This window comes from Labrus bergylta, chromosome 4, assembly GCF_963930695.1.
Source record: "Labrus bergylta chromosome 4, fLabBer1.1, whole genome shotgun sequence".
Classification (NCBI taxonomy): domain Eukaryota; kingdom Metazoa; phylum Chordata; class Actinopteri; order Labriformes; family Labridae; genus Labrus; species Labrus bergylta.
In genome coordinates, this window is record NC_089198.1 from 34,150,552 (window position 1) to 34,174,366 (window position 23,815).

At 39.6% G+C, this 23,815-nt stretch overlaps 2 protein-coding genes across 3 annotated transcripts; one reads left to right on the forward strand and one right to left on the reverse strand.

The window, feature by feature from the left end:
• Window positions 1-1,313: 1,313 nt before the first annotated feature.
• blvra (biliverdin reductase A) lies at window positions 1,314-20,155 on the forward strand. Of its 2 annotated transcripts, none has more exons than XM_020647045.2 (8): window positions 1,314-1,395; window positions 4,905-5,028; window positions 8,373-8,492; window positions 10,931-11,028; window positions 11,677-11,784; window positions 14,471-14,639; window positions 15,338-15,588; window positions 18,959-20,155. In XM_020647045.2, exons 2-8 carry the CDS (start codon window positions 4,910-4,912, stop codon window positions 19,123-19,125), a joined length of 1,032 nt encoding a protein of 343 aa, XP_020502701.1. In that variant the 5' UTR covers window positions 1,314-1,395; window positions 4,905-4,909; the 3' UTR covers window positions 19,126-20,155. The 2 variants fall into 2 exon arrangements, with proteins under 2 accessions (XP_020502701.1, XP_020502702.1); XM_020647046.2 differs by having other exon boundaries at window positions 18,962-20,155.
• dusp12 (dual specificity phosphatase 12) lies at window positions 17,071-23,777 on the reverse strand. Its single transcript, XM_020647047.3, has 8 exons — window positions 23,609-23,777; window positions 22,881-23,145; window positions 21,755-21,868; window positions 21,464-21,582; window positions 21,273-21,360; window positions 20,184-20,275; window positions 18,651-18,730; window positions 17,071-18,420 (listed from the first exon to the last, which is right to left on the reverse strand). Exons 2-8 carry the CDS (start codon window positions 23,141-23,143, stop codon window positions 18,277-18,279), a joined length of 900 nt encoding a protein of 299 aa, XP_020502703.1. The 5' UTR covers window positions 23,144-23,145; window positions 23,609-23,777; the 3' UTR covers window positions 17,071-18,276.
• Window positions 23,778-23,815: the final 38 nt, after the last annotated feature.

The window sequence follows — 23,815 nt, forward strand, 5'->3', positions numbered from 1 at the left end:
CTCTGTACATGGGGTGCCTGCTCTACCAACAGACCTAAACTGAGGCCATAAACTGAATTGGTCAGTTTGATGTGAATAATGAGTCAAGTTAAGTCAAGTCACATTTATTTATGAAGCACATTTAAAAACAGCAGAAGCTGACCAGAGTGCTGTACAATGCAAATAAAAATTCAATTTACAGGAGTTCATAATATCCACAAGAACGAAGAAACAACAATAACGAAAGCAACAAAGGAAACCTGAGAGAAACGGCCTATTCAGGACCAAATGCTAATATATGAAATACGTTTTAAGACGTAACTTGAAATAGTCAACGAAGGGTGCTGTAGGGCCTTTGACTTCAAAAGCACGATCACCTTTGAGCTTGAGCTTGAGTCGTTTTTTGTTTGTTATCAATGAAATGTCATTAAAAAAGAACATCAAGGTGAACCAAGGTTTTTCACAACTATTGATTTTTATTTATTTTACCTTTATTAGAAATTTAACCCATTCAGGTTAGTTTACACAACACAAGCTGAACACATACAGTAACCATGTTAGTCGAGACAACACATCAGCCCCATTGAACACATCGCCTTCGGGTTGAGAGACGACGACCCTACCAACTGAGCCACAGCCCCAGTCAGACTCTGAATTATCAGAAATGTGATCCTCACATTCTGAAACCTCTTCCTCTACATCATCATCAAAAGCTTCTCTCTCTTCCAAAATCAATTGCAAGGCCCTCTGAGCAGAGAATGTTTTGGCCTTCTTGATCAATTGTGATAAGGAACCACACTGGCAAAGCTATTTATTTATTTATATAGGCTATATATATATATATTTCCGATATGACTATATTGACTATGTAAGTCTGGAAGACACTAATAAACATTTATATGAAAGATAACAGCTAGCTGCTAATATTTGCAGTCAATGCTGCAAAAACGTTTTTCGACCCTGTTTTTTGTTTAACAAGAAAATCCTAGTAGGAGAATAGACTGTGAGTAGGGTTAGGAGCTATAAAGAAAGGAATAGAAGGAAGGAAATCATAATGAGACTTAGGGTAGGTCATACTGGGCTGAATGACACAATGTTTATACTGGGGAAAAGGAACAGTGATGAGTGTGAAAGATGCAGAACTGAGGAAAATGCAGATATTATTACCTTTAATGGGTATGTAAATGAGAGAGACAGTTTGAAAGAGAAAATCAGAGCTACAGGGTGTAGATGGAATATGAGAGGATTATTTTTTTGTTCTTACATTACACAAATTTAAATTCTTGAGAAGGGAAGTCACATGATGTTGCACACTCCTGTACAGTAGGTGGCGGTATGCACCTTTAAGCTGTTTGCCAAAAGAGCCCAGAGAAGAAGAAGAAGAAGAAGAAGAAGAAGACCTCTAGGTACAGAGCGGTAAGCATACAACAGCTATTTTTTTTTATTTTAAACGACAATACAGCTAAATATTACAAGTAATTGATAATAATTAACAAATGATTCTTCAGCTAACAATTCACGAGCTTTGTCCCGCTGCACGTGCTGATCAGTAGTGATGGCGAAATGAGGCTTTGTGAAGCAATCATAGACTGTAAGCAACGAGGCTTTCCAGCCAATTGTATCGAGGCCTCATTTAACACAGTGTACACTAGTGACACCTACTGGTCAAAACAATTTAAAGCAGCCAAATTATTATTGATCACATCACATGCCATTGCATTACTGACATTTGAAGGCAAATTGTACTACTGCGGCAACCAATAAGGATTCACGTGATATTACTTTATGACATACCTTCGTTAATATAATCATATTATCATTCGATGATCTTGTTTTTTTTATGATTTCCTATCAAGATATAGCCTATGAAACAATAATATATATAAATCTATTGTTCAACAAGTTTGAGGACTTATGTTAACTACAAGTCCAGGAAAAAAGGAAGATTGAAAGAAAGAGGGACAACATTATGGGGTTTGATTGGGCAGTAAAAGTGCTTCTGTAGGCTTACTGGGAAGTGAAAGTGAATGTGCTTCAGTGAGAGCAGTGAAATTGAAGGTGCTTTTGTGACTGGGACGAAAAGGGAAGATTTTTTATTAATTTTTATTTAAAAATAAGAGTTGTTTCACAGTGTTTGGGCTCAGTCGATTCCGTTTTTTGGAAACAATTTCCCCAGCCTTGGAGAATACCCTTTCGCATGGTACAGAGGAGGCTGGTGTGCACAAGAATTGTAGTGCCAGCTCGTAGAGGTGGCGGTAGACAGACTTTTGTCTTTTCCAATAAAGCAGTACGTCATCTGATCTTGGGAGGTTTGTTTCGTTGAGGTAGCCCTGGACCTCAATTGTGGCATCAGCGGTGGCATTGCAGCTTCTTCTGCTCTGGTCCACACTGTTGTCCAGCAGGCACCACAGGTTTCCACCTAATAAATGTAGAAAAATATATTATTGCTAGTAATTATACTTCACATGATACGAATATACCAGGACTTGTATGTCAACAACAATTCACAAACTGAGCAGTAAACATAAAAAATGACCAGAGGTTGTTGCAGACCCAGCAGCCTGGGTTGAGGTTGACGGTTGTGCTGGTGTGTCTGATGGCAATGGAGGAACATCTGGCATTTTAATAATGCTGGCGCACTCAGCTTTCAGTCGCCTAACTGCCTCACTGGCCTTTGACTGGCTGAGGAACCCAAGACTTTTGAACCTTGGGTCCAGCATGGTTGCCATTGTCATTATGCTCATGGACTCCACATTAACCAAGATTTCCCTGGCGCGTCTGACCAGGTTTTCATGGGGACAGCACAAGCAGGCACTCTCTAATGGCCTTCTATTCCTGTGCATGAGGCGGGGTGAGGTCTGTATTTAGAGAGGCCAGAGCTGCCCCCACTGGCTCTCTCTGACCATACAGACGCTCAAACATGCTGAAGGTGCTGTTCCAGCGAGTTTCCACCTCCTGTATCATTTTAAGTAATGGTCTTCCCATCTGCTCCTGCACCTGGGTCAGCCTCTCTTTTGCAGTGGTGCTTGTCCTGAAGTATGTCACCATCTTCCTAGATTTGGTGCGCAATTCATTAAGGCCAGGGGTCTGATCAAAAGCCTTTCTTACGATCAAATTTAGGGATTGTGCGATACATATAGCATGCCTCACTTGTAAGATTTTGCCTGTAGCAATCATGTTTGCTGCAGCATCAGTTACAAGGCATCTGACTTTATGCTTAATGCCCCACTCCTCCATGAGGTTGATTTTCACCTGAGCAATGTTCCCTGCAGTGTGGCTATTGGGAAATTTCTCCACTCCCAACAGCACAGTGGCAAGCTTGTCATTCTCATTGATGAAATGACACGTCACGGCAAGGTAGGCGTCCATATTGATGGAAGTCCACATGTCAGACGTGAGACTGACAGCCACCACCTTCTGCACCTGGGCCTTGGCCTTCTCCTTGGTCTTCTCGTACTTAGCAGCCACCATGGCCTTTAAAGCCTGAAGAAGAGAAGTGTATAATTGTCCAATTTAAATAGTTATGTTGTCATCTGCCACACACACACACACACACACACACACACACACATACATACATACATACATACGCACACCAAGCACTTCACCTTCAAATCAAAATAATAAACCATTGATAATAAACACAGAAAATGATGACAGTGACAGAAATTAAAAACGCTTGAAAAGTAATTCAAGCGATTCAGCACGGTAATACATGAAAGCTTTGTAGCACAATGGTTATGGCGGCGCCACGTCGACATAGAGGCTCGGGTTCGGTTGACACAAGCCTTGATACGGGGCCTCGGCTAGAAATGCCCCTCCTACTCGACACATGCTTCAAAGCCTCGGTGCCAAACGTAACATCACTACACTGATCACTATGGGAGTGAAACTGTCTCATCGCTATTCACAAGCAAATGTTAACTTTCCTAACTCGTAAAATACAATGCACAAATCAATTCAGATTGGCGGCTGTGGCTCAGTTTGTAGAGTAGTCGCCTCTCAACCGGAAGGTCGAGGGTTCGATCCCCAGCTGGGCAACATGTCCGATGTGTCCTTGGGCAAGACACTTAACCCTGAATTGCTCCCGCTGCTTCGGTGGCGGTGTATGAATGGCATTAGTTACTTCTGATGGATGATACTACATAGCGATCATCACTACCATCAGTGTGTGAAAGGGTGTGAATGGGTGGGTGTAAAAGCGCTTTGAGTAGTTGGAAGACTAGAAAAGCGCTATATAAGCTCAAGTCCATTTACCATTTACCATTTCAGACTCCACATGCACACACTAATGCAAAACACAATAACAGTTGTCTATTTTTACAGTCTATGGTTAAAATGCTAAAAGCTGAACTTAAATTAGACTGTGCAAACAGGCAGTTTAGTCTGAAATGTAATCCAAATTTACCTGCAACTATTACTTATTTCTGAAATGTCAAAGGGCTTTCATTTTGAAACGTCATAGCAGATTGTTTTATTTTCTCTTTTCAACCAAGCATCCACTTTCCAAACGATAGACAAACCAGAGACCTGCTACTATGTATAGCTTGTATGAATCTCTGAATTTAAGAATTCAAAGATGAACATACGTTTTTTCAATGCCAAATATTTTTAAAACCTTAACTTTGTGATAACTCATCAAGACGAGTTAAAAAAAAATGACAAGATTATGACAATGTATTTCCTAGAAAAATGTAGAAACATAAAAGGTGAGCTATAAAAGCTTTTAACAGATTCAATGCTATTTCTAACATACCATCTCTTTTAAAGTGAGACATTTTCCATGCTCGTGGTAAGGGTGAAATAGGATGACTCATAATAATCCTGCTACGGCCCTGATTGGAGTATGAAAAAGTGATTTGTCATGTGATAAATGAGATTTGATTCCTATTACGGATCTACTACACAAATCCTTTGTCTTTCAGTGAACATGTTTGGAGCAGTGGTAGTTGGTATTGGCACAGCTGGATGGGTGAGGATTAGAGACATCTTGGCCCCCCTGCCTGGCAGTCCTGCAGAGAAACTGACTATCAGAGGATTCATATCCAGGTAACACACAGCTGCCCAGCTAGAGGAAGGTTAGATTAGAGTCCCTCTGAGGTCATATTCACACCTGCTATCAACATGTGGCTTTAGTTATCTGATGACAAAAGCCTTAAGTACAAATGTAAATGTATCCAGGAAGCATTGAGATCAAATCACTAAGGCCATATTGAAAGGTGTTCTTGGAGGCATATATTCCACATTGGTCTGTGGAGAGTGCTGTGTGTCTGCTAATGCTTAGTCCTTAAGGACTGGGTCCACTCTCTCAGTAGTATCCATGACAACATAGGCGTAGATTAACAGAAGTGTCCTCTCATACATGGTAAAGGAAAGATTTTTCTGCTGTACCTTTCGAAAGTCTTTATGTTTAAATGTCTCATGTCTACGACAGAGGATTAGGGCCATGTTAAAAACATTTAAATTTAAATTTACGAGATTAAACTCGTAACTTTACAAGAATAAAGTCGTAAATTTATGAGATTAAACTCGTAAATTTACGAGAATGAAGTCGTAAATATGAGATTAAAGTCGTTAATTTACGTGAATAAACTCGTAAATTAACAAGTTCGAGACCAACCTGCGCAAAATGATGAAAGTAGAACATAGATTTTCCTCTGCAGACAACATCTTCCCAGTCAGTGTGGTTCTTTCTTCAGTTTCTTGATATTTTATGACAATGTTAAGATGATGATGTGCCAAAAGCATGTGTAGTTTCATATCTGCATAAGTAAAGCCCCAACACAACTATTTGTGTCTGTTATCGGTCTGCCTTGTTAAAGTGTCTCATGTGCAGAGACAGTTTGTGTCCTGTTCATCATTTTACAGATAAACAAGGTCTTACAAGTTGAAGTGAAAACTTCTCTTGAACTGTTTTTACCGACTACACAAGGAAGTAGACTATTTCCTTATTAGTGAAACCTCCATGTTTGTCATTTGAGAACAGGATGCTGCTGGTCTTCTGATATAGACTAAAATAACCACTTTATTCTTAAAGAGTTCTACTTTCATCATTTTGCTGCAGGCTGGTCTCGAACTCGTTAATTAACGAGTTTAATCAGGATCCCATGAGGTATTTACATTTATATCCCAACACCCAACACAGAAAACAAGAAATAAAAAAAATATATATATATATATATATATATATATATATATATATACACAGTACTGTGCAAAAGTTTTTGGCAGCTGTGAAAAATGCTGTAAACTAAGACTGCTTTCAAAAATATAAATAATGATTGTTTATTTTTATCAATTTACAAAATGCAAAGTGAGCGAACAAAAGAAAAATCTAAATCACATCAATATTTGGTGTTACTACCCTTTGCCTTCAAACCAGCATCAATTCTTATAGGTACACTTTTGGGATTTTGTAGGATTGTAGTCACGTGTATGATCAACCAGTTATACCAAACAGGTGCTAATGCTCATCAATGTCACATGTAGGTTGAAACACAGTCATTAACTGAAACAGAAACAGCTGTGTAGGAAGCTTAAAACTGGGTGAGGAACAGCCAAACTCTGAGACCAAGGTGAGGTTGTGGAAGACAGTTTCATGTCAAAGGTCATACACTGTGGCAAGACTGAGCACAGCAACAAGACACAAGGTAGTTATACTGCATCAGCAAGGTCTCTCCCAGACAAATATTTCAAAGCAGACTGGTGTTTCAAGATGTGCTGTTCAAGCTCTTTTGAAAAAGCACAAAGAAACAGGCATGGAAACAAGGCCAAGCGACTCAACTATGCACAAAAACATAGGAACTGGGGTGCAGAAAAATGGCAGCAGGTGCTCTGGACTGATGAGTCAAAATTTGAAATATTTGGCTGTAGCAGAAGGCAGTTTGTTTGCCGAAGGGCTGGAGAGCGGTACAATAATGAGTGTCTGCAGGCAACAGTGAAGCATGGTGGAGGTTCCTTGCAAGTTTGGGGCTGGTATCCTCAATGCTGAGAAATACAGGCAGATATTGGATCCATCATGCAATACCATCAGGGAGGCGTATAATTGGCCCCAAATTTATTCTGCAGCAGGACAACGACCCCAAACATACAGCCAAGGTCATTAAGAACTATCTTCAGTGTAAAGAAGAACAAGAAGTCCTTTTAGTGATGGCATGGCCCCCACAGAGCACTGATCTCAACATCATCGAGTGTGTCTGGGATTACATGAAGAGACAGAAGGATTTGAGGAAGCCTACATCCAGAGAAGATCTGTGGTTAGTTCTCCAAGATGTTTGGAACAACCTACCAGCTGAGTTCCTTCAAAAACTGTGTGCTAGTGTACCTAGAAGAATTGATGCTGTCTTGAAGGCAAAGGGTGGTCACACCAAATATTGATTTGATTTAGATTTCTCTTCTGTTCATTCACTGCATTTTGTTAATTGATGAAAATAAACTATTAACACTTACATTTTTGAAAGCATTCTTAGTTTACAGCATTTTTTCATACCTGCCTAAAACTTTTGCACAGTACTGTATATAATTAAGTAAATATAGAAACATGTACATTAATGGCCCATTCATTCATGTCACACAAATCTTAATACATCCACTTTTTGATGCTACTTCTTAGTTCTTTTACCAAGGACAATAAGTTGTCCTTGGTTTATGTTTTTTTGTCAGAACTTATAATGCAACCTAAGTATTTTATCTTTATTATTATTGTAATATTTTTTTCTGGAAATTCCTATATTTCTAATACTTTAAAGAGGTAGGCGCCCACTCCAAACGGTCAAAGGCTTTCTCTGCGTCAACCGCCATCATATTTTTTTCTTTTTAGCATATTGGGTTAACGAAATACAGGCTCTAACATTTGTTTTAAGACTTCTATCTTTACGAGTTTAATCTTGATGTTTTTAACGTGGCCCTAATCCTCCGTCGTACATATCATGGAAAGAGGTTGATAAATGGTTTATGCATTAGAGCTGGATGTGCATGAAAATACAGGACATGTCATGTCTGTATTTATTCAGTAAGGAAGAATGCATTTAATTTATCCAAGGCAGGTTCCTGCCTTTTTACCCACCGTCAATCAATCAATCCTTATTTGTATAGCGGCAACTCACAACAGGTGTTATCTGGAGACACTTTACAAAAAGCAGGTAAAAGACCTTACTCATTAACCTTACCATCAGTTAGAAATTACTTTGGATTCCCTCCAGTGGCACTTGATGTTAGATTGCCACTACACACCCCTTTGGTTGAAGGAATGAATGTTGAATATACAGTAGAGCTTTAGAGTGTTTTTTTGTATTAGACAGTACACCGCCTGCAAAATGGCTTTTTAAAAATACATTATTTTAAAAGAAGAAATTGTTAAACATGGTTTACCTGACTGATGTTTTTGTAAACAGGAGAAGCCTGGACCCTCAGCAGGGGATATGTCAGATCCCAATTCAAGAGGCTTTGAGCAGAGACGACATTCATGTGGCTTTCATCTGCACTGAGAATGCGTTTCATGAAGAGAACATCAGGTAATTTCAGTTTTTACAGCGTACCCAGAACATCCATACATTTACAAATAAACAGAAGACAGGAGTATGTCAGACACCATCTATACATTAGTACATGGACTGAGGAACAAAGAATCAAATAAGATAATACGATTCAGTTTTTTATACCAGGTGTCTACTGTGGAGAGAACAGCCCATTCTATTATTAGTGGTTTAGATGACCTGCTTTTCCCAGAGGAAACGCTATTCTATCTGCTGGGCTCCCATTCTTTATAACAATAATATAAAGGCTAGTCCTGTCCTTCAGACCATCAAAGAATCAAAGAAATCAAAAGTGATGAGACTTACAAAAAATGATCAAAAATTATGTAAGATTCTGTTATAGACTGAATGACCCTTTACAAAACCTGCAGCTGTAACTACCCCCTTTACAAGACCTGCAGCTGGAGCTACCCCCTTTACAAGACCTGCAGCTGTAACTACCCCCTTTACAAGACCTGCAGGTGTAGCTACCCCCTTTACAAGACCTGCAGCTGTAGCTACCCCCTTTACAAGACCTGCAGCTGTAACTACCCCCTTTACAAGACCTGCAGCTACCCCCTTTACAAGACCTGCAGCTACCCCCTTTACAAGACCTGCAGCTGTAACTACCCCCTTTACAAGACCTGCTACCCCCTTTACAAGACCTGCAGCTGTAACTACCCCCTTTACAAGACCTGCAGCTGTAGCTACCCCCTTTACAAGACCTGCAGCTGTAACTACCCCCTTTACAAGACCTGCAGCTGTAACTACCCCCTTTACAAGACCTGCAGCTGGAGCTACCCCCTTTACAAGACCTGCTACCCTCTTTACAAGACCTGCAGCTATAGCTACCCCCTTTACAAGACCTGCAGCTGTAGCCACCCTCTTTACAAGACCTGTAGCTGTAGCCACCCCCTTGACAAGACCTGCAGCTGTAGGTACCCCCTTTACAAGACCTGCTACCCCCTTTACAAGACCTGCAGCTGTAACTACCCCCTTTACAAGACCTGCTACCCCCTTTACAAGACCTGCAGCTGTAACTACCCCCTTTACAAGACCTGCAGCTGTAGCTACCCCCTTTACAAGACCTGCAGCTGTAACTACCCCCTTTACAAGACCTGCAGCTGTAACTACCCCCTTTACAAGACCTGCAGCTGTAGGTACCCCCTTTACAAGACCTGCTACCCTCTTTACAAGACCTGCAGCTATAGCTACCCCCTTTACAAGACCTGCAGCTGTAGCCACCCTCTTTACAAGACCTGTAGCTGTAGCCACCCCCTTTACAAGACCTGTAGCTGTAGCCACCCCCTTGACAAGACCTGCAGCTGTAGGTACCCCCTTTACAAGACCTGCTACCCTCTTTACAAGACCTGCAGCTGTAGCTACCCCCTTTACAAGACCTGCAGCTGGAGCTACCCCCTTTACAAGACCTGCAGCTGTAACTAGGACATTTGACATAACTTAATAAAACCTGCTGTTTTCTCTATGTTAAATAGTTTCAAAACAACAACAACAACATCTGATCAGGAAAATTGCAAAAAGCTGCTCAATTTAAATGTGCAGATTCACTTTAAACCTTAAGAGAAGTCAGAAAATAAAAATCTCAAGAGATTTCGTTTTTTCCAAGTGATGGATATTTCCACCACACCTTTCATAGCTTGAAAGGGAAACTTCAAGGGGTCTAAATGTTTTTACTCTAAGGAGACAGCCTCTTCCTTTCAAATTCTCTTAAAATCTTTCATGCATTAATCTTCAGGTAATTGTCAAGAATCAGCAAACATCTGAAAGGGATTCTCCAGAAGCTTGTACTTTGACAATCGAAGCCTATGAAGATATATTTTTTTTCATAGAAACTAGAGCGAGGGAATTATATGTGCTTTACAAGTCAGCATCATCCACATCATAATGCAGATACGTTGCTTGGGCCTTACTTGTATAATGGTTAATGGAGACCTAGCAAGGCTGCTCTAATGTTGCCATCGCTTAATTGCATTTCTATTTTATTCTTATATATCATTTTTGCCTTGGTTATTTTACTCCCTTTCAACTTCTTTGGAGTCAGCCTCCTTCTCAAGAGGATCACCTGGTTAGAAGGTCTTATTGTTGATCCTCTTGAGAAGGAGGTAACTTAACTCTGTGGTTTGTCATTTGGATAGATAACCTTTTTGATTTAGGATAACAGAGTCCACTCAAAATAAATTATATAAGAATAGACAGTGTCAGAAAGTTTGTCAAAATACTCACAAGCGGTTGGTCTTTATAAAATTATAACATAAAGTATATCATTTAAATATAGGAGATTATCTTTGAATCTGCAAGAGGAGTTAAACTCAAACTGGCCTGTAAGAGAAGCAATTTTTGGGAATGGAATCCAGAATTCCTTCACATAGTGTTATTAAAATTCTTTGACCAACTCTGGACTCTCTTGTATTTTTTAGAGCTTTCCTGCAGGCAGGTAAACACGTCTGTGTTGAGTATCCCATGACCTTGGACTATAAGGCTGCTGAGGAGCTGTGGGATTTTGCCGAGAAAAAGGGTGATTTGACATTTATTAAGTACTTATGTTGACAGTCACTTCTCCAGTCTTCTGACTACTCAAAGCACTTTTACTTTACATGTCACATTCACACCCTGATGGTAGAGGCTGCTGTGTAAAGTGACCATCAATATTAATCCCATCATATACATTCACACACCAGAGACGCAGCAGTGGGAGCATATTGGTGTTAAGTCATTGCCCAAGGACACTTTAACACAGGTCATCAGGAGCTTAGATTGAACCCCTGACCTTCTTGTGAGATGGTCGACTCTACCACTGAGCTACAGCGGTCGTTTCAGTTCTACTGTTGTATGTGCAGGTCAGAGAAATGCTTGTAACAGACCATTCACATTATTTCTGAAATAATACATAATCTAAGCAATGGTTCATCAGTTTGTTTCCCTTAGGGCTGTACAAAGTATTGTTTCATCATCAACACATCATCAGGTGCATGAGTCACACTTGCAATCTCAAGTAAGACAAATGAACTAAAGAAGTTTATAGAGCTTAATATGTAAGGGAGACATGGAGCCAACATGTGTATTTCTTATTTGTTGTGTTATTTCTCTGCACATGACCCTTGGTTAAACTGTATGTTGGTATTCATGAGTTTTATTTAAAGTTTTTTTTTTTTTTCAATAATAGGAGTGATTCTCCATGAGGAACACATCGAGCTGCTATCAGAAGACTACAAAGCTCTTAAGAGAGAGGTAGAGGGCAAAGTCCTGCAAGAAGGAACCCTTCATTTTACTGGTGAGTAATCAGGAGTGTGACTTTTATATTTCCATTTACCTTGAAAAGATATCATAGTTAAGTTTTAGAATATTATGGAAGCCCATTTCCGCCAGTTAGTAAAACAATAAAATTAAAATAATATATTAAATCATAATTATGAGATAAAAAGTCATAATTATGAATTATTTCGACTTTTTATCTCCTAATTATGATTTAATATGGGCACAAAAAAAAATCTCAACAAAGCCAAGTTTTCATTTTTATTCTTTTGGGTAAGGGTTAGAAATGGAAACCCATCAGCTCTCGCATCATCTCAGCAACCTTCAATACCAGCAACAGGAGAGTGAAAGCCCATATAATCCAGTGCTACGCACCCACCAACGCTGCAGATGAGGAGGTCAAGGACAGGTTTTATGACAGTTTAAACCACCTACTCAGTAGTATTGGAGACAGGGACATCATTATCCTAATGGAGGACTTTAATGCCAAGATTGGAGGCCAAAACGAGGGATATGAGACGGTGATGGGTAAACATGGAGTGGGGACCATGAACGAAAATGGCGAGATGTTTGCAGAGACCTGCGTGAACAATAATCTGGTGATTGGGGGGAGTGTATTTCCCCACAAGAAAATCCACAAAACAACCTGGGTGTCAACAGATCATGTCACGGAAAACCAAATCGACCACATCTGCATCAACAAAAAGTTCAGAAGAACTATGGAAGATGTCAGGACAAGACGGGGGGCAGACGCAGCCTCAGATCACCATCTCCTGGTAGGGAAATTCAAGCTAAGGCTGAAGAGATATCAGCGAGAAAAGGGTCAAAGAGCAAAATACAACACTGACTACCTCAGCAATGCTCAAGTGATGAAACAGTTCAAGGATATTCTCTCAAGGAAAAGCGCAGAGATACAGCTCAGAAAGAAGGAAGAATGGACAACGAATGAAGAGTGGGAACACCTTAAAGCTGCTTGGAGCTCAACATGCGAGGAGGCCCTGGGGAGAAGATCAACAAAGACTGAAATAAAAGCTGCAATCAAACATCTGAACACCGGCAAGGCTGCTGGCCCTGACAATATTCCACCTGAAGCCCTTAAAGCTGATATAAACACATCTACAGACATGCTCTACAGCTCCTTTGGGAGAATTTGGGAGGACGAAGAGACACCCATAGAATGGGCAGAGGGTCACATAGTGAAACTACCAAAGAAGGGTGAACTAAGGAAGTGTAACAACTACCGAGGGATTACCCTACTTTCAGTGTCCAGTAAGGTCTTTAATCGGGTCATTCTCAACCATCTCCAGGAAGCTGTGGACAAGAGGCTCCGGGACCAGCAAGCAGGATTCAGGAAAGACCGTTCATGCACAGACCACATAGCAACACTACGCATCGTCATTGAACAGTCTATTGAATGGAACACATCCCTGCACATGAACTTCATTGATTTTGAAAAAGCTTTTGACAGCTTAGACCGGACAACACTGTGGCAATTAATGGAATACTATGGAATCCCCACAAAGATCATAAACCTTATCAAGAAATCTTATGAGGTCACCTTGGGTAAGGTCATGCATGCAGGCCAGCTTTCCCGGAGCTTTGAAGTCAAGACAGGCGTTAAACAGGGATGTCTTCTGTCACCATTCCTCTTCCTTCTTGCTATTGACTGGGTCATGAGGGAAACAACTGAGGGGAAGAGAAATGGAATTCAGTGGACAATGTGGGAGCAGCTGGATGATCTTGAATTTGCGGATGATATAGTTCTCCTTTCCCATACACAGACACAAATGCAAGAGAACACAGACAGACTTTCAGAAACTGCAATAAAACTTGGTCTCACTCCCAATATAACAAAAACTCAAGTGATGAAGATCCACTCCAAAACCAGAAACCCCATCTTCTTGAACAGCACTGCCCTAGAGGAGGTAGAAGCTTTCACCTACCTAGGCAGTGTTGGGGACACCACTGGAGGGACAGAGGCCAACATTAGAAGCAGAATTAACAAGGCTAGAGTGGTGTTTCACATGCTCAGAAAGATCTGGAGCTCAAAAAACATCTCCACAAACACCAAGATACGCATCTTCAACTCCAACGTTAAACAAGTGATGCTGTTTGGATCCGAAACATGGAGAACAACAAAACACACAACACACAGGCTGCAAACATTCATCAACACCTGCCTCAGAAGGATATTAAACATCTGGTGGAAAGACAAAGTCAACAATGTGGACCTGTGGAAAAGAACAAGCCAAGACCCCATAGACTTACAAATCCGAAAGAGAAAGTGGAGTTGGATTGGCCACACCCTCAGAAAACCTGCCACAAACATCACCCGACAAGCCCTGTTTCCCCCAGGGGAAAAGGAAAAGAGGTCGCCCCAGGAACAGCTGGAGAAGAAGTGTAGAGGCAGAAATGTCAGAGAGTGGTCTCAACTGGGGAGAGCTTGAGCAAAAAGCCACAAACAGAGTGAAATGGAGGATATTCGTCAGCGGCCTATGCACCCAAGAGGAGCAAAAGGCTTAAATTAGGGTTAGAAAATGGGCTTCCATAGAATCTGGCTCGATGGTGTTCACAGATTATTAAACATCATACTGTTCATTGCATTGAATACTTTAACTGTCATATTAAAATGGTATTTTGGTGTTAGAAGGCTACATGCCCATAGAAATGGAGTCATTATGTTTGTATATTGCATTTTACACAAGGTGGACCTCTGAAACCTGGAGCTGGTTTCCCATCATTCTCTGGCATTGCTCGCCTCACCTGTTTGGTTGAGTGGTTTGGTGAGCTGTCAGTTACCGCAGCCACCATGGACCACCATTCTGATAGAAACTACAGTAAAATGACTGCTACGCTTCTTACTGTTGACAACAGGTGAGAAAGGATCAGCATGCATTTCTTCCAGTGTGGCTATACCTATTGACAAAAAAAAAACAGAATCCACTTAAGATGTTGGTTCAACCTTAATATCTGACCTTTTAACGTTCTGTCTGTCCCTTCATTTTGTTCTTGAATGCTGGTGGGGGGAAGGTGCAATAGGGAGGGCAGAGACTTGTTCAAAAAGTTAAATGATACAGATTTTGAAATCCACTTTTTTCTATCCAGAATAAGATAATAAATCTTACTTTCGTCCTGTTTTTTTACAACCCTATCACTACATTGTTTAATTTGTGGCTTTAGCAAGGACACAGTATACAAATATTAAAAAGTAAATACATCATTATAAAAATGGTTTGACCAATTTAAACATTTTCTAAGAGTTGTTCCTGTAATCCAGAATCCAGCTCTCCGTTGGGATCAGTGTAATCTTGGGTTTTGGATCAACATTATCCCAATGCAAAAGTTGGAAACAACATCAAGAAAGACAAGACAGGATTGGATTATCTGATCATTATTCATTTTTTCTTTTGAACAACCCAATTTCTAGATTTCATTCTATTTGATAGCTTTAGTCTGCTCAGATTGCTTTTGTACACCTGCGCCCATGATAGTTAAGGAACCACACACAAGTGACTTTGCGAGGACAGTTTTAAAATATAATAGACCTCTAATTAATATCTCTGTCCTTACAGACCTTTGACATGGATTGAGGAACGGGGACCAAACCTGCAAAGGGCCAAGCACATCAATTTTCAATTCGACACCTGCACTCTTACTCAGATCCCTCCCACACCCAGAGGGGCTGTGGGCCTCTTCATGCAGGATTTAACCTACTTCTCTGCCAAGCTAACGGGTCAAGTGAGCCAGGAGGAGCTTCAGAGGGAAAAACAACGAGTCCTACACTGTCTGAAACTGGCAGAGACAATACAACAATGTTGCCAAGGTTAAATGGATAATCTTGAATTATGAAATCAAAATAGTGATTGTAGACTTTAGACTCTTTATTGTCATTCAAATTGTACTTTACAGTGCAGATAAGAACAACATTTCTTCGCAGTTTGCTCGAAATAGTGCAGAATAAAAAAAAACAGCAGCAAGTATTTACATAAGAATAAGGTGCAGACATAAATAGGTATAAAAAGGACTATGTATAAAATTGCTATAAAAGGTATTAAATATATTGCACGTGTACTGTTATATTATATTGCACAGTCCAGTGAGGTAGTCCTGTGTGGGGATTTGAGGGGGGATGGAGGGCTTATTATTTTTCCTGTGGGAAGAAGCTGTTGCAGAACCTGGTTGTTCTGCTTCGAAGGCTGCGGAACCTCTTTCCAGAGTCCAGCAGTGAGAACAGTTCATGGTGGGGTGGGAGGTGTCATTTCTGAGCCCTGGATAGGCAGCGTTTTTTAGCGATCTCCTGGATGGGAGGGAGTGAAGTCCTGATGATTTTTTCTGCCGAAATTGTAAATTTTTATGTATTTTTATTTATAGTGTGTTCAACTCTAAAGTTAATGACCTGCTCTCTAACATATTTTTAATTTTTTAATTTTATTTAACCAGGTAAATTAACTCATTGAGATCGAGATCTCTTTCACAAGGTTGACCTGGCCAAGAGAGCACACGTCATAATAAATATTACACGATAAAGAAACAGTTTACAAACAACAAACAATTACAACGTTCAAATTAGTTTACAGATAAAGTGCAGAGTCGTGACCGCGGATTATAATTCACAAACACAGGCACTGTCCATGGTCTTGCGTATTTTATCTTTTAAGATCCAAAGGCTTGAAGTGAAATGAGATCTGCCATTTTCAAGTCATTTTGGAGAAAGTTCCATGCGGAGGGAGCAGCAAAACTGAACGCTCTTTTCCCGAACTCAGTGCGAAAATGAGGAACAGACAGTTTAAAAACATCACAGGAATGCACTATGGCATAGTGGCTTCTGGTTCTTTGGAGGTATGAACATAAATAAGAAGGAACCAAACCAAGAAGTGTGTACCTTCAAGGACGGCCAATCAGATTTAGTGTACAGGTCACATCAACAGGGCAGCTGTGGCTCAGTTGGTAGAGTTGTCGCCTCTCAACCGGAAGGTCGAGGGTTCCATCCCCAGCTGAGCAACATGTCCAATGTGTCCTTGGGCAAGACACTGAATTGCTCCCACTGTGGTGTATGAATGGGATTAGTTACTTCTGATCCTACATAGAGATCACTACCATCAGTGAGTGAAAGGGTATGACTGGGTGGGTGTGACAGGTAGTGTAAAAGTGCTTTGAGTTGTCAGAAGACTAGAAAAGCACAATATAAGCTCAAGTCCATTTACCATTTACAACCAGTGACACTGTAAACAATAGGCTGAGGCCCCATATACCCATTACCCATCCCTCTGGCATAGGTCAATTGAAGACATTTCCTTCATCTGGCTGTGTGCACATGGCATTAAGTCTTCATTTTATTATTGAAACAAACAACCAAATTAATTTAGCTATAAACTATTCAGAGATTGTTTTTTTTTACAGATGTTGGTTCCCACTCCTCTTAAAGGAGTCTGCCTATTACCTCTTTGTAAGGCATATGGTATATCTGCTGTGTTCTCCATGATTAGGACCAGAGAAAGTATTTAATGCTGTTCATCTCTCCCTCTGAAAAGTACAATGAAACATTAACGTGTTCATTTCTCACATATTAGACTAAAACTACATGTATCAGTAAGATGAAGTGGTGCCTGAGACAAAAGTTACACATGCCACCAAATGACACACTGTGTCCAAGTGTGAAGCTCAAAGCTTTGAATCCTTTTCGAGCACAACTAGAAATATGCTCCCGAGCTTCATAATTCTGACACTTGTATACGTAAACCTTATTGTAAACCAGTCTTGAACATTTCTCACCATTCTGACATTTTCAGTGTTCTTCAAAACAATTTCATATCTTGGATTTTTTGTTGTTGCTTCAGCTCCATGGTAAACCGTTCAAGGCACACGTGTTTTTTTCCAGTTGTTTGCTTACCAGCAGGTGAAAATTAAACACATTTTTGCCTCTACAATATTTTTTTTCATTTTTTGCAAAATACATCAAAATTACATTTGAATTTTCCTCGGGATCAATAAAGTATCTATTTATTTTGATTAAGCCTACCCTGTAGAAATCATAACAAAGAAAGGAATATGCACTGCACTGAGGACACTTACAAAAAATCAGCAAAGTTAAAGAGATTTTAGCTCTGCACTGTACTGCTGCGTCCACGAACCAGAGGAGTCGTCACAGAGATTTCTTCAAACAGCTCAAAATGTTACGCTAACATTCACACATAACAAACTATATGCAGTCAATTTATCTTCAAACTGAACCATTATTTAATATGATCTATGTTTACAATAATTCAAGAGAATGTGGCCACAATTCACTCTCCAAATGAAGTGAATTATGGATAGAAATGAATCAGATTCAGATGGATAGCATCTCAAATGGTAAATAATGTAACTCCATTTATGCAGAATGAAAAAGGCATCTCTTTGATGTGGGCAGAGGTGTTTTTTCCCATGTTCACGTTGCCCTGTTGGTCTTGTAAATGATTGGCTGTTCCACTGTTGGTGTGTTTTTCTGCCTTTAGACACTTCTTCAGTTGTGTTATTTGTGTACATTGAGGTGTCGAATCTCGTCCACTCGGTTGCGGTGCAGCTGAAAGGCAGGAGTAACCCAGCAACCACACGAACACCGATCTCCACACCAGCTGAATGAGCCTAGCTTAGAGCTACACTTAGGACACAGGAGCTACAAACAAAAAAATACACAAACCCAAACATGGTTAACACCCACAATGACAGAAACACAATGATACCATAAGATATCAGAGATGAGGGAGAACTGGCTTTAAATGAAAGCTTAACCACATGAAAATGTTCAAATTAGTGAACTTTAAAGTAGTTCAACTCACTGTGAAAACATCCCTTCAGTATGTCATGTCCTTTAATAATACTTGTTCTGTGTAGTTAATGCCATACCTGTCCATCCATCACTCCAAGCAACACTTTTTCCATCCACTGCACTGGTTCAATGAAGTAAGACGTACACTGGATGTCTCCTTGACAAGAAAACATTTAAAGTCATTATAATAAGAAACATGAAACTAGAAGAAAGTGCTCTCCTTTTATAGAAGGTGATTTACTCCAGTAAGTGCATGAGCTCAATTGAAGATGTTTTGGTTCTCTTCATACTGGTTTATTGTTGTTGATGTTGAAATGGTGTCTATGGCTACTCCTCATGTCTCTTATTTTTCGTTTCCTCTCTCCTCTCTCCTCGCTTGAACTAGAAGTCATTCCGTGCCGCCATGTTGAAGGACGCCTCAAGTCGCTTATTTCGGCAGCGAGGAGCGAGGGAATAACCCTGAGGAGCTATGATCGAGGAAACATGAGAGCATCTTTCCAGAAAGTCTTTTTACTGACAGACACGCCCCCCTTATCGAATATCACTCATTGATTGGACGCTGCAGCAGATCAGACTTCAATGAAACTTAGCAACATCAGCAGTGTTTTTAGAACGGAGAAAAGACGGACACAGCAGACTTTTAAACAGACTGGAAACATCTGTCAGTTTGTAAAGAATCTGTGATGAGCTGGAGTTAAAATAGTGTTTAACATGAAGATTAACAACCAAATATGAAGTATAAGTTCTCTAAAAATTTATGTGAGAGTGTTGGTCGATCACTCCCGGTTTTTATATTTGATTTGTTTTTTTGATTCACCATCAAACAAAAAGTCTGTTCATTTAAATGTTCAAACCAAAAGATCATAAACGACTCCTTCATTATTAGAACAGCTGATAACAGTTAGAAACATGTTTTACATTCATCATGACCGTTAATGATCGTATGGTTTGAAAATGTCATGCATCCTGTTTTGGTGAGATTTTGATCCTTCCAAAACATTTTCAATAATCCTGATACATCCTTAGTGTTTTCTAAAATACAGAGTTCACTCTCAGATTATCAGTAAAAACAAATAATGAAATATGAAAGCTTTGAGCCTGTAGAAATGGTGGTTAGTGTTTTTATTAGCAGACTGCAGGTTGTTCTTCATGTGCAGGTGTTTGTTATCAGCTAACATAAAGAGACTAAACACTGTTACTGTGTATTTGATTAGAATTAACACAGTGTGTATTTATGGGGACATAAACAGCTGCTAAAGCTGACTGACAGCTGAACGTGATCAGCTGTCATCATCAAAGCTGTCATCATCAAAAACCATATGTGTTTTCCGGTACTAGTTTTGGAGACATTGGATCTGATTTGATGGTAAATGATTACACTGACATCCTTTGGCTGTTCTGTCTCATCTCTTTGTGATTCGCAGACTTTCTTGATGCACATTTACATCATATCATGTTCAGAATACAACATTGTTCATCTCTGACCTTTAAAAGATCACCGTCTAGAAATGCTCCTTTTTCAAAGTCTGAGAAAACTATTGTTATGATTTAGCTCTATCTAAATAAAAATGTTGATGATTGATTGACTGAGTGGTTGTTCGGTTTATTACCAGTGTCGTTAGTGATCTTCTTGTGACCAAAGGCTTGCACTCCTCCTCCTACAGAGTGACTGAGAATACTGGAGCTGCGGAACAGAGCACGTCTGCAGGGGAGACAGAGGAAGCACAGAGATGCAGTCAGGATTATCTTTTCCCCTATTCTTTTGTTTGAATAGATTCTAGAAAACAATTAATCAACAGGTGATGTCGACATAAAAAGGAAGAATTAGAGGAAAACAGCAGCTTGATGCTATTTCAGTGTCTTTGTTATAATACAGAATCCCAGCTAAACATTCTTCTTTTAATCCTAATAGAATCCCCAGTACTTATTCTCATGTTTATATCATGTATATGGAAAAAACCCTGTAAATGGGGTTCCCAAAATCTGGAAAATAGTTTTCAAATATTGAAACTTGATTTGGAAAAGCAAATCTTTATGTTGAAACTTTTGACTTTTAAAAGTTGAAGGGTGCTCTTAAAGTTGACAACATCTTTCACACTAGAGTGTAATTATGGGTATTGCACAAAATGCTGAATTATTAAAAACAGCCACGTAATAATAGTGTGACTGATGTGCAATGGACAAAGCCAACATCATGATAAACTCCCATACTGGTTGCATTATTTTATATATTTTTTTTAAAAATAGTGTAATTATGAATATACAATGCTCAAATGACTTGATATTTGCCCACAAACCTTTGAAAATATTTGCCAACTAAATGAGTGTGTTTTGAAAGGCCTTGTGTTTATTTTGATAAAATGAAAAAAACATTTTTGTTAATTACACCACAGTTGTCTCTACAATCATCTGGAAATACCTGCAATTGGCTGAACACTGTAAACATCAGCACCTAACATCTATTATCATCCTTACAAATATGGAGCTGCTCAGCTTTTAGTAATATAATTAGCATGATCAGTCTCCTCATTTCATCGTCATTACTATTATATGAAGTATTAGATTGATCAGTCTATTATATTACACATTATTGTTGTTGATAATGTGTCTATAGCTGTCATTATTATTTTTTCCTAAAGTGACTTGAGATAAAGGTTGTTATGCGATGGTGCCATATGAATAATGATTGATTGATATACCTGCATTTCCTACAACGGTAAGACACTTCAGAGGAGCTGGAGGTGGCGGGGTCAAGAGCAAAAAGGTCTTTGGGAGCAAACTGCAACCCTACACACACACACACACACACGCACGCACACGCACACACACACACGTTAGCTTAGACACTGATTTGTATAAACAATGCTGTGTGTGGTGTGTGTTTTGTTACCAGGGTATTTCTCAGCGATCTTGGTCAGTCTGTACTGTTTGTAAAGAGGACTAGAGGTGTCCACTTCACAGTCCATGGCTTCATACAGACACAACTGCTGCTCAAAACCACTGTTGACCCTGAAAAATAAAAAGGTTAACTATCCTTTCATTCTACCCAATATGGACTCCAAGAGCAGAACTTATGTATGAAGATTCAAAGTGTTGGTCCAAAAACCAGTAAAGATTAAAGACTACACAAATGAGGCATTCACTCCTGAAGAAGTGAAGACACAGGTATACAGGAACTTACTGTACATCGTGTTTAACACTCTTCAGTCTGTGGTAAGCCTCATTGAAGCCAAGATGGTGTCGCTTCATTAGGTAGGCAGTACTTATGGCAGCACTGCGACTCCGACCAGCCTGGCTGACAAATATATACAGAAACAAATCATGACATCAACAATGACCGCAAGGGTTCAGCGCCAAATTTAATCAGTTCATCTATAAAAATGTTTATACAATAAGGGCTGTAGCGGTGAAGGACTTCTTCTGTGGTGATTCAGGGTAAACATTTATTAAGCACATTTTTGTTTCTTTTATTCAAACAAACTCTTGTTTACAGAAATGCCCATTACACAATACAAGCCCGTTACAGTGTGCGAGCAGTGCTGCAGACACCAGATTCACCTTCTTTTTAACAACCTGTCCAGTACCAATTAGCCACAGAATACATAACGACAAGCTTAGTTCTTACTTAATGTGACAAGTCAGACGGAGCAGCTCTGTTTTATCTTTCAATATATTGTTTCTATTGTTTTTACTCACGCCTGGTTGTAATGCGGCTAAGTGGAAGAATATCTATGAATGGCTGTGATTTTCCTTCAAATGCATATAACTAATCTTTGCAGTTGATCCATGAAAACAAGAGATTAAAATATGTCACACTAATAATGACCAGTTAGCATTTTTGACATTTTATTTCTGATGTATATGTTTGTTGGATACATATTGAAGCAACTGTCAGCAATGGATACTTGATACAGCAATAACAATGCCTAATGATGCCACTGAATGAATCAGATGAAGTAGAAACAAATATCGGCCTCCTGAACAGTAGGTCCTAAAAGTATACAGCACGGAGAGAAGGGACTGTCTACTGTCAGATTTTGTAGGCACTTTGCAATACGGATGCACCCACTGACCTCTGCCTGTGTTAGTCAAAGAATATAACCTAACAGACCAACTATAAGCAAGGCAAAATATCTCTCTTCAAGTTGTGTTTATCAATGAATTAGGAGCAGAAAAATAACACTGCATTTTTTTCAACTAGTTGCTTTTTTATGTCAGTACTCTAGAAAAACCACATTGATGATAACAACTGAAAGAAGAAAGCCGAGTAGGAAAAAAACACATTCTTGTTGGTCTCTGATGCTTACCAGTGAACAAGTGCAGCCCCACCTCCATCCACTGCCATCTGGATGAAAGAGAAGCAGTCATCCATGTGACTTAGGAGGTCGGAGGTTACTTCATCAAGAACATTCACCCATTTCTTGCAGAAGGTCCTATCAGCAGGAAGTGAAGGGGCAGAGTCCACAGAGTCCACAGACAGGATATGAGTGATAGCTGTGTCGGTCAATTCCTGGCTATCATTCAGGTCAGCTGCAGTGCCGATATACAGACCTGGATCCACCAGAAGCATGACTGGAGAGGAGCGACAGACACACAGCTGATCTTTGCACAAACTACATTTTTTTAAATTATACACACATTAAATGTACGTGGCCCTGAATTCAGGCTCTGAATATTTGACACTGGATTATCAAACATTTGAAACTGACAATTCTTACTTCTATGTCCTTAAATATTTACTGCCATTAATGGCCTTGAATAGAAAATCTACACATTTTAGTGAGGGGTGTTGACTTTAAAGATGCTCCATATCTTCCAATAGTCAATTGTGTCAATACATATCACACTTCGTAGCTAAATGTAGCTATATTTATATGGCGAGGTGAGTTTAGGAACTGGTTATCAAAAGAAGTAATAAAAGTTAATACGTTTTTCATTTTGTTTGATCGTAAACACGACAGGACAAGTGTACTTGTTCATTAGCATGTTGATATGTTCCCACACGATGACCACGAGGTTAAGAGGGTTAACTCACCTTCTCTCAGCCTTCCAGATGTTCAAAGCTCTCCCACTGGAAGTCCGGACTTTGCTCTTTAACTTGTGATTAACTCGGTGGGGAATAAATGATCCAAACATCAAATGATACAGTGTTAAACATTTGTTAAAACGATGTCGTTTGTAGGGCAGTAGTAGCCTTACTTCTTCTTTGACTTTATTTGCTGACTACAAGCAGCCGTGAAAA

Excerpts from the sequence above, each read along its gene's own strand:
- blvra (XM_020647045.2), top strand. The coding sequence starts at position 4,910 with ATGTTTGGAGCAGTGGTAGTTGGTATTGGCACAGCTGGATGGGTGAGG. Across the intron at positions 8,493-10,930 it reads TTTCATGAAGAGAACATCAG|AGCTTTCCTGCAGGCAGGTA; the intron begins GTAATTTCAGTT and ends TGTATTTTTTAG. Across the intron at positions 11,785-14,470 it reads AGGAACCCTTCATTTTACTG|GTGGACCTCTGAAACCTGGA; the intron begins GTGAGTAATCAG and ends ATTTTACACAAG.
- dusp12 (XM_020647047.3), bottom strand. The coding sequence starts at position 23,143 with ATGCTTCTGGTGGATCCAGGTCTGTATATCGGCACTGCAGCTGACCTG. Across the intron at positions 21,583-21,754 it reads AGTGTTAAACACGATGTACA|GGTCAACAGTGGTTTTGAGC; the intron begins GTAAGTTCCTGT and ends TTTATTTTTCAG. Across the intron at positions 20,276-21,272 it reads TACCGTTGTAGGAAATGCAG|ACGTGCTCTGTTCCGCAGCT; the intron begins GTATATCAATCA and ends TCTCCCCTGCAG.